Genomic DNA, 17,385 nt, shown 5'->3' on the forward strand with positions numbered 1-17,385 from the left:
TTCTGCTCTGCACTTGTTTCATTTGATTTATCTTCTGTTGTTCGTAGTTTCACTGATCACTTTCTTATTACTTTTACACTTCCATCCATTTCAGTTTTGTACTCCTTTTCAAGTGATTTCTTATACCGCCCTTGCCACCTGCTCCCACCTGATGAATTGTCTGTTCAAACTGTTGATCTTGACCTGGCATGGTCTCTTCCACAGAAAATAAATGATGCCACACAGACATATAATGATGCCTTAATAAACATCCCAGGTACATTTGCTCCTCTCCAGAAGTGTAAAGCTTGAAATGTGGCATCGCCGTTGCATGTTGGTGCCTGGAAGGCAAAGAAATGGAAGAGGTGGGAATTAAAACAAAAAATGGAGATGTTTTGCTCTTTGTGTGTATTCCAATCTCTTGTCTGCACTTATGCTTGTGATCACTAGAAACAGCAATAAATATTTTTTAATACTTTAAAATTTTTATTTTTATATGTTTTGGCTTGCCTGCTGCAGCAATAGCTAGATTCATTTTTCAGAAACTCAGTATTATGAGTAATTTGGTAGAGGTCAGATGCCCTCTGTTGCTTCTCTTTCCATGTTTGAGTGAGGCTCCAGAAAAAAAGAAAAGAATGCAGAGAAGTATATTAAGTTTTTTTCTTCTGTTATAGGGTTGGATAGTAGAGACAGTTAATCCACTCTTTCAGCCCTTCGGGGATTTTAGAGTCTGGATTTTTGATCTACCAGACTGCTTTGTGGATTCCTGCAGGCCTTAAATCCAGTTATGATAGATATAATATATAGCTTTTTTGTACCCAGTGAGGTCCCCCATCTCAGCAGTCATTACACCATGATACTTGTGCTGAAGAAGTTGTTTCTGTCATTAAACGACCTTTTTGATTATTGGATTTTTTTTTACCATAATTCATACTTGTTATTTCTTGCTGAGATTCAGGAAAAGCTGATCCTGTGCAGCTGCAGCCTCTTGTTGTTGCTGCTTTTTTTGTTTTGTTACATGTTGTCCCATATGATAAATTTCAGTTATCACTCAGGACAGAGCAGGAATGCAACACTGAGACTGTGATTATGATCTGTAAATGATCTATGTACTGACCCTGGATCTGAGTCCTCCCCTGGAGCATTTGAGACATCATTTAAAAGAACACAGCTTAATATTTGTATTTCAATAATTTTTCATTTTTTACTTTTAAAATTCTATTAATTTAATACTCTGAATACTTGGAAAATATTTTAACTTTCCATACCAGTTGGAAGCTTTTCCTTTTGGCATGGATTGATTTGTTTTGCCCAAGTTTCTTGCAGGGTGAAAGCAACAGTAAAACTTACTACTGCCGATTATTAGTATTCTCACTATTAACAGGCCTTCATGTCTGCAAGGAGACTGTTGAGGAGCATCCCAAAGTGAGCGGAAAGAGAAAGGACAGCACTGAAGGGTATCAGAACTGGAAGCTTTTGCAGGAAAGAAGAATTTTCATTCTGTGTTTRTAAAAGATTTTAGTATTAGTGTTGTGGCTAGTACATTAATACATTAACACATTAATAATAATAATAATAAAGCAGTATATTTGCCCAGTCTATTAAGGGAGTAATAGGGCCTGATTCGCCCAGAACTTCAGATGAAAATGGTTGCAAGTTTGTGCTACCACAGTCGGCACCAGCATGCCTGCGATCATGCCTCTCTCAGAGAAGGAGGGACAGTCTCAGGCTGGACCTTAGAAGGTAACAGCAGCGTTAAAATGGATTTCAGTGGGACACAGGTTGGTGCTTATCGTGGCTGCTGCCTCCGTCTCCCTGTTGTCTGTAGTGAGACATGAAAAGCAGGATCAGGCTCTCTGTGTGCCACCTTTCCCTGACAGAGCTGTCTCAACATTATGTATGTGGATGCATATATACTGTGACTTGTAAATATTCTGTTGGGAGACTTGTTTAGGTATCCCTCCTTCTGACACAAGGGTAAGGGATAAAAAAGAAACGTGGGCTAAAATGAGTAGATGTTGCCTGTTTAACCTGGTCGCGTCAATGCCAGGAGGAGGAAAGCCATCCCTCTGATGAACTTTGTTACCTACGGACTCCGCTCTTTTCCCCAGCACAGGCTGAATTCTGGCTGCTGTGTGCAACTGGAAATGGCACTGTGCATGAGTAGACGGCATGTCTGAAGGAGATGTTTTGACCTTTCTCATCTCTGACTGGTGTTGCAAAGATGGAGTGATGTAGAACAGAGATTTTGTGACAGAGTAATAATAAGAAAGAATCTGACTGCCAGTTGCTCATTATTGGATCTCTTTTAAATGCCAGAACCTTCTATGTTTGCCTTCAAACAACACTGAGTACCTAAATCACCATAGTAAACAGATATAGAAAGAGACAGAAAGGTTAAAAGTGTACTCATAATCTCTTGCTTTTCCTCCTAAACATGTTTGATAGCAATATTGTTTCTTAAAAACAATATGACCTCATTTGTAAAGCAATATTCATGCTAAACTAGTCAGCTGTTAAATATACCCAGCACTGTRCATTATGATGAAGCTAAACCAGAATTTCAATTATTTTCTGGACACATTTAAAATTATAATACTTTACTGGGTTAGTGTTATAGTTCATCCAAATTACTCACAAAGTATCATATCAATCTCTTGCAACTGCTTATTGCTTACATATCCGAGAAGTTAGTCAAAGTAAGATGCTGGCTGGGGTAATGACCTTCATGCTGGCTTAGTGCTTTGATGGTTATATGGCTATAAGTGCAGGGATGTCTGATGGTCAAAAGTCAGCCTCTGTTGGCCATAATATTTGTCACAAAAGAAACAGACTATTCATTTGGAGCAGCATTTGCAACAGTGTGTTCCTAAAAGGAAAATAAAGAGGGAAATAAAACACTTGATGATCTGTGTATTCTTCACTAGTATCCCTTTCACACTGAAATCCCAGCAAGTAAAAATCCACACCTGAAAATCATTTGCAGTTTTTTATTGCCTGGAATGCAACACCAAAACAAAACAAAAAGACAAGGAAGCTATATTTTGTTATACCCCCCTTTCTACTTATGTGCCTTATCTAAAGAGACGTTAAGAGACAAATGATGTTGCAAGCATGGTTTAACCAGCTATGAGTAACCAGCACAGATTTATGAATATTACTGGCAAGTGTGGCTTAAAGCAGATTTCACTGGAGCTGCAGTATGGCTGTGTATCCAAAGGGAAAATCAAAGGGCCCACTGCTCTTTAGACAAATGGTATAATAATAGTGTACTTTTAAAACCATATTAATATTTTTTAAAGTAGGCTGTAATATTAGGTTCTAGTCAACAAGTTATTGTAAGGAGCTTACATTTTATTCAGCATCCTCAGCTGTGCATGAATTCTAAGCTTTAATAAATACATGTAAGAAATACTGTTAACTTCGCCTGTACCTACCATCAAATCATAAAGCTTAGTACTCAGTAGCTCTTCAGATTTTCAGCTCACTGTAAAAGTGTTGTGGACTTCCCAGTGTGCTCTTGCAAAACACACAGAGTACATAGCATTTTGCAGTCCAACAGGTAGGGAAGCTGGGCTTTTGGAATGAAAAGGGCTGCTCTTATCAGTAAAAACATCTGAGCTTTGAACTGACCCTCAGTGACTTGCCAGAGGCCACCTTGGAAATCCGTGGTGGATTCCGGAGTTGTAACATTTGAGTCTATCTCTTAGCCCCTTCCTCTGTCAGGTTTTCTAGCAAGGCTGTTTCATTTAATCTCTAGTTATATTACTGAAATCAGGCTACAATTGTATACATWTTAATAACAATTATTAATTAATTATGGTAATGAAGCAACATTGTTCCATAACCTCTCTTCATGGCAGGAAGCCTATCAACTCCTACCCTGTTGGGACAAACTTAACACATGTTTAAGAGCTTTCTTGAATTGCAGCCTAAATTCTTCTGCATTAAACTGGGTTCTCCATCACACCTAGCCAAGCTGGTCTGTTTTGAATTGGAGAGGCCAAGAAATAAACAGCTTTTAAAAATAATAATCTAATAATCAAATAATTTGCCTCTCACATAATGCTATTCAGTGCACTGAACAAGCACTATTTATTATCAGAAATAATAATTTCCCACAGTAGCAGATCATACCTAAACACTCAAAACCAACTGTGTGAAGGGCCAGTACTTAAAGATTTTTACATGTTGAATATAGTAATGAAAAGGAATATGATTATATGGAGCTATTTTTAGAATAAATATCGTGCTTTCATATGCAGAATTCTTCACTCTGATCAAGAGTCTTTCAGAAGAAGTGCTGATCTTACATAAGTTTATTACATCTAATTTGTCCATCCTCGAGCTTACCCCTGTATATATGCAAAGCCAGGGCCCAACTCATTTCAACGGGAAGACGTTGTAAAGAAATGCTGTCCATGAGATAAGCCATGGAGTCAACAGAAATGATTCAACGTTCTCTCTTTTTTTAGGATAAAAAGCAAGTGTCCATTAACATAATCCTAAGCTTTTTTCTATTTATAATTGTATTTAATATAAATGTATTTCATTACTGGAGAGCAGTCTTCACGGCCATACAATAGCAAACAAATTCTTCAGAAGCATCTTTAATTATTCATTTGGCTGTACTATATTTTATGCTACTTTTCATAAATGTTAATCTTTATTATTGCCCTACAAGGAAAAAAAGAGAAAAAGAAAGAAAGAAAGAAATACCTGTTATTAAATGACCTATCAGGCTGACATGGATAAATGTTGGTAGCTATTTAATTGTTTCCCATCTGCAGTTTTATACAGTTTCTATCAAACTGAAGGGTAATTTTTTTAGTAGCTGCTTATTTTAAATGTACAAAACCCTTGTGTGTAATTCCATTAGCTGCCCTACAGCATTGCAATCTACAGTTTCCCTGAGGCTGTTGTGAAATATTGATGAAATCCTTGCTTTTGTGGCTTCCTCTGATACACTAAACATTTGTCTGATGTTAGTTGAACTTGAATGGATCTGTTCAGAGTTATATCAGTAGTGACTTCAAAGGCTGTAAAGGCTGTTACAGGTTTTTTTTACAAACTGAAGTTTCAAAGCCTTACCATGTGGTACTTTAAAAAAACAAAGTTCATATCAAATGAACCAAAGTGCTAGTGATGCACTGGTAAGGCTCATTACAATTCCAATTTATATAGATTTTTTTTGTGTGTGATTCCAATTGGTAGCTCGTATCATTTAAAGAAATTTAGATGGGTATTTAGGGGAACCTCGGATAATGAAAGAAGGAAAACGTAATTTGAAACTTGGATTTAGAAGGTGGTCATCTGTACATTTACAGAGCCTCTGGGCTGTTCTCCACAAGGAGAGACAGGGCAGGAGAACACTGAAGAAAGGCAAAAAGAGACAAAAGTTTCGGGCTTATGTTTTCTTAAGTAAAGCACTTCACACTGACGCATTTAAAGCGGCTAAACGGGAAAACCTATTTGCTACTACTGCGTTCCTTTAATCGTTCAGGCCCCCACAGCGTTTCCACAACCCGCCGCCGCACCCGCACTCGCCGTTACAAGCGAGGCGTACTGCCGGGGGGGGGGGGGGCGGTAATGGCGGCCCGGCGGCGCCCCCGCCGCCGCGCGGAGGTAAGGGCCGCGCCAGGGGACAAACTAGGCCAGGCGGCGGGGCAGGGCGCGCGCGCGCGTGCGCTCACAAAATGGCTGTGCGGGCCGGTAGCGTGTGTGCTGGTTATGGCACCAGCCTATAACTTTCCTAAGAAGCGTAGTAGGCAAAAACACTGCCTGGAGAATATCAAAATTGGTTAAACAATAAAATGGTGAGTTTCAGGGCTTTGTAGAAAATAGCAGACATCACTGTTTTTACCCGAAGGTGGATTACTCGCTTAGGCAGTAAGGCCTCCTGTGAGGAACCTGAAGCGCTGGCCCTGAACGTGGCTAAATCCACGCCAGCAGCAGCTAGCACCTGACTGGAGTTGCTTTTTTCTATTAGTGTAATAACCGACTGTGTAAACAAGCCTGTCCTTAAGGAAAATTATTCAAGAAAAAACTCCGTGTTAATTCCGTCCGTGGTTTGGACTCCCAGTCCAGTGGCATGCATCAGCTCGCCTCTCTTCTTTCAGTCCTCCTTTTGTTTTTTTTCTGTTTTATTATGGAGTTTGTTTAGAGTTTGTCGGTTGCTCACAACCCAGTTCACTGCACGTATCATCTTCATTTGACTCGTAGCTGTGGAGGATGCAAGGTACAAGACGCATAATCTTTTCTCCTTCTGTTGCTAAAAGCCCCACTGAAGCTAGTGCGTGTTTTGCTTTCCTAACCAGCAGGAGATTAGACATTTAATAGAAAACTTTATAATACAGCCCTAATTAGAGTTCAGCAAAATGAAAGCCCAAAATTGCTTCTTTTCAGCTTCATATATAAATAATGGTTATGGCTCCATGGAATTGCCTTTGTGTGTTAAAATTCAGATGTGGTAGAAGCCAGTACAGGAGAGGTTGTGGCTCATAGCTGCCTTTCCTTGCTCCTGATGGGCGGTTGTTTGCAAGCTCGTCGCGATAGAGGTTGGTCTGTCCTCGAGTAGCGGATGGTGGTTGGTCTCTCTTTTCCTAGTCTGCAAGAAAAAGAAATTTGTGCTGTTGTATCACCTGCTGTAACTATTTAAGAAGCAAAAATTAAAAAAAAAAAAAGGCAAAGGAATATTAGGAAGAATCTTCTCTTTGAGATTTCAGGTTCTGYTGGACACAAAATTGCATCACTAGGATTGTGACTGAAACTTCCCTGCTGAACTGAAAAATGAATTGCGATGCAGTAGTAAAAAGCGATAGAAGCAAAAAGTGTAAATAATTTCCCCTTATCCAAAATAATTAGCTGTCCTGCCAGAAAAGAGACAGTGCAGCATATTCAACTTTTTCTGAGGTTTGGAGAATATCTAAACCCTTCCTCAGTATGCTGAAGCACATGACTTTAGGACTAAAATCTTATACTATCAAGACATTCACACCAGATGACATAGATGTTCTTTCATTTCCTATGCCTATAATTCAGAAATTCTCTATTCCCTAAATGGTGAGAATGGAAACCTTTCTCTGGGTTTTCTTTCCAGGTTGTAGAACTTAACAGAAAATTATTTCCCTGATATAGAAACTTTTACTATAGTCTAAAAAGCTCTGAAATGATATAATTCACTCTTATATTACAAATTTCATTTGTTTTGAGAGTTCTTTACATAAAACTCCATCGCATTTCCTGAGTGCTCCATTGGTTTTAATCCTGTGGAATTCCAAAGTGTCTTTGATATAAGAGTTATGCAGTAGAGTAGAGATTTGGGKTTTTTTTCCTCAATTGCCAATTTATCTCTTCAGTTGATTTTCAAGCTGGGATGAATCTACAGCCATGAACTTTTCTACAAAGAGCCAGGTTAAGATTTGTCTTTGGATAGCTAATGTAGTTAGACATTTTTGAGAAAAAGGAATGAGAAGTGGTCATTATCCATTATCTGCATGAAATATTTCAGAGAAAGAAACAGCTTTTGCCAAACACGAAAAGATGTTTGAGTTGAAGCCAGACAAGAAGGAAACAAGATCACCTTATAGCACTGTGAGATTGCTCTGCTAATGATGTTATTTCAAGTAAAATTGGAATATATGTATGAAAAAGTGCAGATGGTGCATGGGTTTTACACGGATTAGCAGTGTTGTTCTGGACAATGATTCACTGTCCCTTTTCTTGGCAGAAAATAAATTTTCCAGTCTTGGAAAGTAACATGTATATATATTTTAAGAAATGTTTCTTTATGTGGAAAAAGAGAGCAAATTTGAGTGAAAATAGCATCCACTGGTGGAAAAGTTAACAGTAAAAGTGCACACTTCAAAAAAAAAAAAGTATTCACACTCTACAGTCCAAGTTGAGAAGTGATGTATAACGTGGTGTCAGTTACAGGTTAGTGGGGGGGGATGAGGGACTGAAAGTTGATACTGTGTTCAACATCACCGGGAGCCCGGCTTAGCGTTGCCTGCACAGTAGGGTCAAGGTTTCAAGATAAGTGTAGATGGAGTTTTAGACCCATAATTTCAAAAAAGAGTTTTTGCAGGTGCAGGAACTGGACCTTTTTTTTCTTTTAATTACTCTGCAGAAATATACTAGAAATATCAAAGAAAATGTTATCCTTTGAAGAGTAAATATCAGCTGTTTACTGCATCCCTTGTCCTAGAGAAGCAGATTGCTTAAGTTATCATGAATCTGACCACAAAGGTACAGAGGGAAATAAAAAAATAAGTTAAAACATTTTAGAACTTTATCTAATGATTATTATCCATATGATAATATTAGCCACAATGATGTCATGATTTTGAGATACACTCTATTGASATCAATCAGAATTAAAACCAAATATTGTATTTCCATTTAGGAAGCCAGAAATTGCTTCCATTCACTTCTCTTGAGTTCCTGGGCTTTGTCTGTTCTTCAAAATAGTAAAGTTTCAGTCTGTCAGTTCTTCAGGACTGCAAACTTACATCTCTATTTGGGTCTTTTTAATTTTGGTGGGAAAAATTCTCAGCTGAGCAAAGGAGGAAGCATTCACCTGGTTACGGAGTTTGGATTTTTTTAATTCTTTTTCTATTAGACAGGTATATATGAGCAGCTCAGAGGTTTGGAATGTCAGAATAAGCCTGAGGGAGAACTGGTGAGAAGGGAACAGGTCACTCAACAATTTATTATACGGACATCACTGTGATGTGCAAAATTCATACTACTTATTGCAGATACTGCATTTAAAACATGCAAGTGTATGGGCTTAAGACATACTTTACATGTAGCTTATAAAATACATAATGCAAAGTCCACTCAAATTAATGTTATTTCTGTTAAATAGCTACATCAGTTCATATCAAGCTTTACATACAGTGAAATCTTACTAAACAGCACTGTTGGAAGGACACATACATTTCCTGTACCCCTAGATTGCCTACGCAGAAGTCTTCACTGTCCTTAAAATGCCCACAGCAATTTAAATCATTTAAATAAACAAAAATGGTTTTACACATATAGTATTGTATTGCATTTTCAAAGCTGCCCAGAACCCTTAACCATTATTAATATGGACCTGACTGGTGGTTTTGTGAAATTTTGATGGCGCTTTCTAATAAGTTACTTTACCACTTTCATTAGATTGCATCTGTATGTAATGCAGACAAAAAAAAAGAGGATTTCTGAGCACGAGTTACTCTTCTGTAAAGGTTATAGTAAACATGTCAATGCCTAATTAAGCAGAAAATTTTATCTGTATTGTGGGGGATGTGCAGATGTCTGGTACTTCTGCTTCTTCTAGTAAATCCTTTTAGAAGGACAAAGAATATTGTGAGGAAGAAACTACAGTATGTAGCTTCCAAAGAAAAAAAAATGACCTCCTTGTGAAAAATGGGTTAATAGTATTCAAAGAGTTCGTGCAGAAATAGAGAATCAAATTTGCACCGACCCAAAACTGTGTGAATGCTATTTGTTGTCTGTTTTGTCTGCTTCCTTCAGTGGATTCCCTCCTTATTTTTGTTTTGCTCAGTGTAATATGCTTGGCACTGTGATACATGTTGGCAAGGGGCCAGCCTTGCTACCTACGCTATACAGTATCTCTAACACCGCGAGAATAATGTCAGTCCTGCTCATCAGTTCGTGCTGGTTGTTTAACAAGGTTACTATTCATGACGTGTAGGAGCTTTTGCCGCCTCCTTTCTCGTTCTCCGCGTCCCCCTTAAATATTATGAGCTCAGAAGGGGGGCACATGGACACTGTTATCTGGTTGTTAGGGAAGAAGGTTAGGGAGGTGAAGTACATATGTTTTATTCTCAGTGTTGTCTTTGCTGCCTGCCTCAGCCTGATCGTCTGTAAATGGGGCTACTAATATTTGCTGTACCCCAACACACTGTTAAAAGACTCATTTGTTCAATATTTAACAAGCACTTTGTCCTTCTTTGCTGAAAGCTTCTGCTGAAGTGCATAATGTTCCTAGCACTACATGATTATTATTTTATCCAGTTAAAATAGTGCCCAGACCATTCACTCAACACTGCTGTTATCTTTACCTCTGGTTGTGAAGCCAGGTATCAACCCTGCAGTAAATCAAGCACAGCTCTGAGGTTGGTGCAGTCCATACTTGTCCCAGAGCCGTGGGAATGGCGAGAGGAGAGATGGCTCCTGTGGGTTTTGTAGCACAGTCGCAGAGTCCTCATTTCCCTGTGCTTACACTTCACGTTCATTCAAGGAAACTGTTTCTCAAGTTCTGGTTCATTTCTTTGGCCTGACGGTAAATACTTGTTGTGAGGGGTGAGAYAGATACTCTCCCCCGATCATTTCTCCTTAAATGCAAATGGATTGAAATGGATTGAAAAATTGAAACACATATCTGAAAGAATCAGGGAAGGCTTTGTCCATATGTTAATCAAAATGCTTCTACCTTTCTCTCCATCTCTTTTCATTAGTTAAAAGGGTATCATYTGTGTAGGAATACCAAATTCAAGAGGGCAAAAGGAGCCAGGTCCTCAGAAAAAAAGAGCTTTTSTCAGAAGATGGGAAGGAACTGGATTTTAAATAAATAACACTTTTAGGCTCACTTGCGTTATGCTTTCCAAGCTTTTATGGTTGTGTTTTCAAGCTCTACTTCACAGTTACGAGTAGAAGAGTTCTATTTTATTCTTACTTAGTTACTTTTAGTGACAGCTTTCATTTTGAGGTGGGGTTTTTTTGTTTAACATAATTATCTGACACAAGAAGCTAGGCCTTAGAAAACACACCAAAGTATTCCTGCGACTGCTGTGCAATCACAAGGGTTAGCAGTACTTGGTTTGCTCCTAACTGACAGGGCATGTAAACATATCTCGTATGAAGACCTGCACTTCTGAAATCAACATTTAGTTTYGATGAGTGGCTGTCAATAAAAGTGAATTGTTTCAGTGTCTGCTTGCATTGTACACAATAGCTTTGCAATAGCTGTTAAGAAATTACACTGGGGTTTTGTGAAAACATATCTGAACTACTTGTTCTGCTCTGTCACTTCTTGTGGGAGTCTGAGAGTGAATTCTTGACTCTGGTAAATCGATGGGAATTTAGCCACTGACTGCAGCAGTGCCAGCTCACCCTTAAGAATCCTTTTCTCCCACCCTTCAATCTGTTTTTAACCAGGTTATCTCCCGTAACTTGAGTGGAATTACTGCTGATCTAGAGCCAGAAGAAAAAATAACTGGATTCCTTAATTAATTTTAAAATTTACAACCTTCCAGTATCAAGTTCATCTTATTAATTAAATAGTTCATTTGTCAAAGAAAATTATTCTGGACTTGTTCTACTTTTTCAGTTTTATAGTTAACTTTGGTCTCTCTCTGTTACCTCCCAATACCCTTCTGTAATTTCAAAGGTTCTTGCCATGAAAGATAGGTATTTTTTTTATCAAAGCACAATTTGCTTTATGGTAAACAGTATATTACTTTTACAAACAAAAGAGTTCCACTTAAGCCTATTAGCTCTTTCAGATGTTGTATTTTGACATATAAATTATTTGTGTAGATTCTAAAGTGCTTTTTTAGGTGATCAAATGGCAAAAGATTACTGTACCTAGATGATTCTATGAACCAGAAAGATTATGGCAGTTATTTTTCTTCTGTTCCTTGCCAGTTCTACCCTTTCTTTTACTGAGGCTCAAAACAATTTGATAGAATTGAAGCTTTTAGTATAAACTTAAAATTCTTATGTACAAATTTTCCAGCTGTCCCATTACAGGACAGTTAGAATTATACTCCTATGACAGGAAAATTATTAACTCAGAATCTCTGGCAGTTATAAAGAATTATGATCATCTGCCAATAAAATGCAGCCACCTTCACAAAAAGAGACGTTATTTGGCTTTTTTCACTTCCAGTACTAACAGACAATAAAGTTGTAGATTAAAGTGAAGTCCGGTAAGGAAAGCACATAGTGAAATTAGAAACCTCAAAGTGTAGTATTCTCCCTTAACATGTTATTTCATATATTGACATTACATTTCAGGTTATGTCCAAGAGGAAGATTTAAAGGAAGAGGAAGATATAAAGGAGGAGGAAGAAGATGACGATGACAACAACTCAACTGCTCAACTTCAGGGCAGCAATGACACTGGTACAGATGAGGAACATGAAGTGGGACCTGAGCAGAAAGGGAACTTTAGTTACCAGAATTCTCCAGTCAGTCATATATCTAATCAGGATGCAGAAAATGAATCACTACTGAGTGATGGTAGTGACCACGTGACAGATATTAAAAGCATTTGTTCTAGAGAGCCACAGGATCCAAAAACCAGCACCCATCCCAAAGCCCAGAATGAAGCACATGATTGCATGGATAAAATGACAGCAGTCTATGCCAACATACTGTCAGACTCTTACTGGACAGGCTTAGGGCTGGGTTTCAAGTTGTCTAACTCGGAAAAGAGGAGTTGTGACAACAGAAATGGAGGTAGCAAAGCTGATTTTGATTGGCACCAAGATGCATTGTCAAAAAGCTTACAACAGAATTTACCTTCCAGACCTGTCTCAAAACCTAACCTGTTCAGTTCAGTCCAGCTCTACAGGCAGAGTAGCAAAATGTGTGGAGCTGTATTCACAGGTGCTAGCAGGTTTAGGTGCAGGCAGTGCAGTGCTGCCTATGACACTTTGGTAGAACTAACGGTTCATATGAATGAAACAGGTCATTACCAAGATGACAACCATAAAAAGGACAAGCACAGACCTACCAGCTACTCAAAGCCCCGAAAAAGGGCTTTCCAGGACATGGACAAGGAAGATGCACAAAAAGTTCTGAAATGTATGTTCTGTGGTGACTCTTTTGATTCCCTTCAAGATCTGAGTGTTCATATGATAAAAACAAAACATTACCAAAAAGTGCCTTTGAAGGAGCCGGTACCAACCATTTCTTCAAAAATGGTCACTCCAGCAAAGAAACGTGTGTTTGATGTTAACAGGCCTTGTTCCCCCGATTCCACAACGGGGTCTTTCTCGGATACTTTTTCTCCTCAGAAGAATGCAAACCTGCAGTTATCATCTAACAACCGGTATGGCTATCAAAATGGCGCCAGCTATACATGGCAGTTTGAGGCCTGTAAATCCCAGATTTTGAAGTGTATGGAATGTGGGAGCTCACATGACACCTTGCAGCAGCTTACTACTCATATGATGGTCACTGGCCATTTCTTGAAAGTCACAAGTTCAGCTTCAAAAAAAGGAAAGCAACTCGTTTTGGATCCTTTAGCTGTGGAAAAGATGCAATCACTGTCTGAAGCACCAGCCAATGACAGCCCGGTTTCAAAAACAACCAATAAATCATCTTCAGAATGCATAGCTCCCACCTCTGAACTAAAAAAAGAAACTAAAAAAGATAAGACTGACGATACAAACAAAGATGAGAAAGTGGTAAAAACTGAAGAGTATGAAGACACACTTCAGAAACCACTGGATCCTACAATGAAATACCAGTACCTCAGAGAAGAAGATTTAGAAGATGGTTCAAAGGGTGGTGGGGACATTTTAAAGTCGTTGGAGAACACTGTCACGACAGCCATCAATAAAGCTCAAAATGGAGCTCCTAGCTGGAGTGCATATCCTAGTATCCATGCAGCTTACCAGCTTTCAGAAGGAGCTAAGCCGTCTTTGCCTGTGGGTTCCCAAGTACTGCAAATCAGGCCAACAATCACCAATAAATTGAGGCCCATTGCTCCAAAGTGGAAGGTCATGCCTCTGGTCCCTATCTCAGCAAATGTGGCCCAGTGCACTCAAGTGAAGAAGGAAACTGATGACAAGGAAGATGTACAGAAGGACTATGCTAAAGAGGGTGTCCAAGCTGAACCTGCCCCGCTCTGTCAGAATGAAAGAGAACCTCTCCTCAAATGTGAAGCTTCTGTGGAGCCAAAAAAGACAGAACCATGTCCCTTGAAAGAAGAAGACAAAATAAAAGAGGACAGTGGAAAAGAAAAACCAGTCCTCAAGGAACCAACAGCAGCTTCTCTTAGTAATGGTTGTGCTGCTGCCAACCATTCCTCTGAACTGCCTTGTGTCAACCCACTTAGTGCCCTCCAGTCAGTACTGAATAATCACTTGGGCAAAGCCACTGAACCTTTACGGCCCCAATCCAACTCCAGCCCCAGCTCTAGCACAATTTCTATGTTCCACAAACCTAATTTAAATATGATGGAGAAGCCAGTTTTATCTCCTGCTCCAACCCCACCAAAGCCTGCAAGTGTATCCAGGCACTATTTGTTTGAAAACAATGATCAGCCTATTGACCTGACCAAATCTAAAGGCAAGAAAGCTGAGTCAGCTCAAGCACAATCTTGTACTTCTCCACCTCAAAAACATGCTCTTTCTGACATTGCTGACATGGTCAAAGTTCTTCCCAAAGCTACTACGCCAAAACCTGCTGCATCTTCAAGGATCCCATCTATGAAATTGGAAATAGATGTCCGACGCTTTGAGGATGTCTCAACAGAAGTCTCTACTCTGCATAAAAGGAAGGGCAGACAGTCAAACTGGAACCCTCAGCATCTTCTCATTTTGCAAGCTCAGTTTGCTTCCAGTCTCTTCCAGACTTCCGAAGGTAAATATTTATTATCAGATCTAGGCCCACAAGAGCGCATGCAGATTTCAAAATTTACTGGACTGTCGATGACCACCATCAGCCATTGGTTGGCAAATGTAAAGTACCAACTTAGGAAAACTGGAGGAACAAAGTTTTTGAAAAACATGGACAAAGGGCATCCAATCTTTTATTGCAGCGACTGTGCGTCTCAGTTTCGAACCCCATCTACTTACATTAGCCACTTAGAATCTCACCTAGGTTTCCAAATGAAAGACATGAACAGGCTGGCTGTGGAGCAGCAAACCAAGGTAGAGCAAGAAATCTCCAGAGTTTCAGTTCAAAGATCTCCTGAAACAATAGCTGGAGAAGAGGACACAGACTCTAAGTTCAAATGTAAGTTGTGCTGTCGGACATTTGCGAGCAAACACGCAGTAAAACTTCATCTAAGCAAAACACACAGCAAGTCACCAGAACACCATTCACAATTTGTAGCAGAAGTGGATGAAGAATAACTCTTAAGGTATGCATGCTCTATAGTGAGTTTTAATTTCATCATTTTAAGGAGGACTCTTAAGACATTTGTACTTTCTTAAATGTAGGAAAACGCTATAAAATGTATAATGTACTGCTGCCTCATTTATCTAATTACATGTACATATCCATTTTATAATGTTTTCAAGAAGAGAGCTTGATAAATGCTTAGCTACATTGCCCTACATAGAAAAGTTGCTTCTTATTACTCATTTCAACATAGCTGTTTTCCCAGTTCTCACTCTCTTTTCTGAGAGCTAATTGCTTCACATTCTGTGCAGTTCAATGTGGAGTGCAGCTAAGTGCTACTCTTTGCAATGAGAATAGAAAAAGCAGGAAAAAGCACTGAACAGCAAAGGACTGCTTACCTCTCTCCCAGGAAATCGGGTGGGGGGGGAGACAATTCAAATAGCAAATTAGCAAAATCTTAATTAATCCATAATCTAAAACCAAGCCTGAAGAATCTACTAATAACTCTGAAAAGCTTTTGCCTAGCAGTTCTGTTATTCTTTCAGTGCTATTTGGATACTCAGTTTTGTGGCATATTTTAATAGCTCCCCTTAGTTCTGACGTGAGTGGCCTTTTTGGTTGCATCACTTTAGAATAACCTTTCTCTCTATCACATCTCYGCTCAATGCTTTTTTATTCTTGAAGATGTTTGATTATATTTTGTTTGATGTTGATGGGAGTGCCAGTCAATCTGTAAACATCACTAACTTCAGTGCAAGTTTCACTATAACCTGGGGTTTTTGAGGCTTAGTTATGGGAGCAGCTAGATTTTTTTACAAGCTTAATATTTCGAAGACCTGGTAATAGGATACTTCTACGTTAGCGTTGCTATGTTTTTGCTGAAAGAGACACCAAACAAAGTACTGCCACAACCAATGGTTATGACATGTAATGTACTCTTCAGATGACACAGTTTTTGCATTTTTAATTTTATTTAACTCGCAAACTTGAATTGTCTTAATTTAAATAAATATGCAGAATATCAACTAAAAGTCCAAAAAGAAGTTTCCTATTCTAACATGTTTATTACCATCAAGGCTCTGTTAATCATCCCCAACAATTTCTGCAGCAAATTCAGGCTGTTTCTGCTCACAGAATAACCATGGGCAGATTCAGCTTTTCTCCAGTGTTTCATTACWTGAATAACATTTAGAAAATGAATTCGTCAGACATAGTCAAAATTAAGGACGTGTTGTGAGCTGTCACTTACACCACCTGCTATTGTGGCTATTCTCTGGCTAATTGAGGGTGCAAGCACTTTGCGTTGAATACCCGTTTGTGTGAAGATTTCACATTTGTTTGCTGCAAATATTCATGAAGCTTTAAGAAACACTTTCTGTGTACAGAGGCAGCACGAGGACTATACATCACTTAAGCCCCATTAAAAAGGCTACTTTTGAATAATTTAAACCACTAATCAAAGCGTTACTTTGGGATTGGCAATAGAAGCTATTACTATAGAGTATAACATCAGTATTCAAGTGCAGTAAGATTTCAGTTTTGCATATGTCTTGTRCAGGTTGTCTGTATTTGACTGGATTTACCCTTTCTGTATGTTTTATGCAGCAAAATTCAGTATAACTCAAAGGGAGTTTACTTTTTAAATAGTGCTAATACCCTTAAGTTTTACTTTGGCATTTTTAACCCAGTTTTAGAACCCACTATAAAAAGGATGAATAAATGTTCTTTGTTTTATCTGATAATAACTGATTTGCCACCTAACTATTTTATAACCATTCAGAATCAATATACCTGCCAAAATGTCAGAAAATTACAAGTGATTGGTTGGGAAAAAATATACCATACTTCCTTTCCTTCCCCACCAGTTAATGATTATTAAAACTCTGACATTCATAGTTTTCACACAAGAGTTATGAGAGCAAACCAATAATTTGGGTAGTATCAAACAAAAGCTATCTGCCAAATATATTAATATAACAGTTATTTTGGCATATTCATGGCTTAATACCTGACAAATGTTTCACATTTGGTATTAAAAGCACTGTGTTATTATTAAGATGCAAACCAAACACCCACCTTTATAAACATGATACGGTTCCTTGGGATTTGGGGAACAAATACAAAGAAAAAAATCCCCAAGGGAAGAGAGTGGTTTCTGCGTTATAATAACCTACACAGACACATCGCTGATATTATTCAGGTGATATGTAACTACATAAATAAGGTACTGTCCTACCTGCCTTTGGGTACCCAGAAATTGCTCTTCTCTTAATACTCATCCATTTCTAATTTATATCAAGATGCAGGTTGTGTCTT

At 38.6% G+C, this 17,385-nt stretch overlaps 1 protein-coding gene across 2 annotated transcripts in view; it reads left to right on the forward strand.

Moving 5' to 3' along the window:
• TSHZ2 (teashirt zinc finger homeobox 2) overlaps positions 1-17,385 on the forward strand; it is a 224,448-nt gene that overhangs the window by 127,204 nt on the left and 79,859 nt on the right. For both annotated transcript variants that reach the window (XM_026057836.1, XM_026057846.1), the window contains exon 2: positions 12,010-15,088. In XM_026057836.1, the coding sequence (XP_025913621.1) occupies positions 12,010-15,080 (3,071 nt within the window). In that variant the 3' untranslated portion in view covers positions 15,081-15,088. The remainder of the gene's footprint in view (positions 1-12,009; positions 15,089-17,385) is intronic.

The sequence above is a fragment of the Apteryx rowi genome, unplaced genomic scaffold (genome assembly GCF_003343035.1).
Source record: "Apteryx rowi isolate R43461 unplaced genomic scaffold, aptRow1 scaffold_0, whole genome shotgun sequence".
Lineage (NCBI taxonomy): Eukaryota > Metazoa > Chordata > Aves > Apterygiformes > Apterygidae > Apteryx > Apteryx rowi.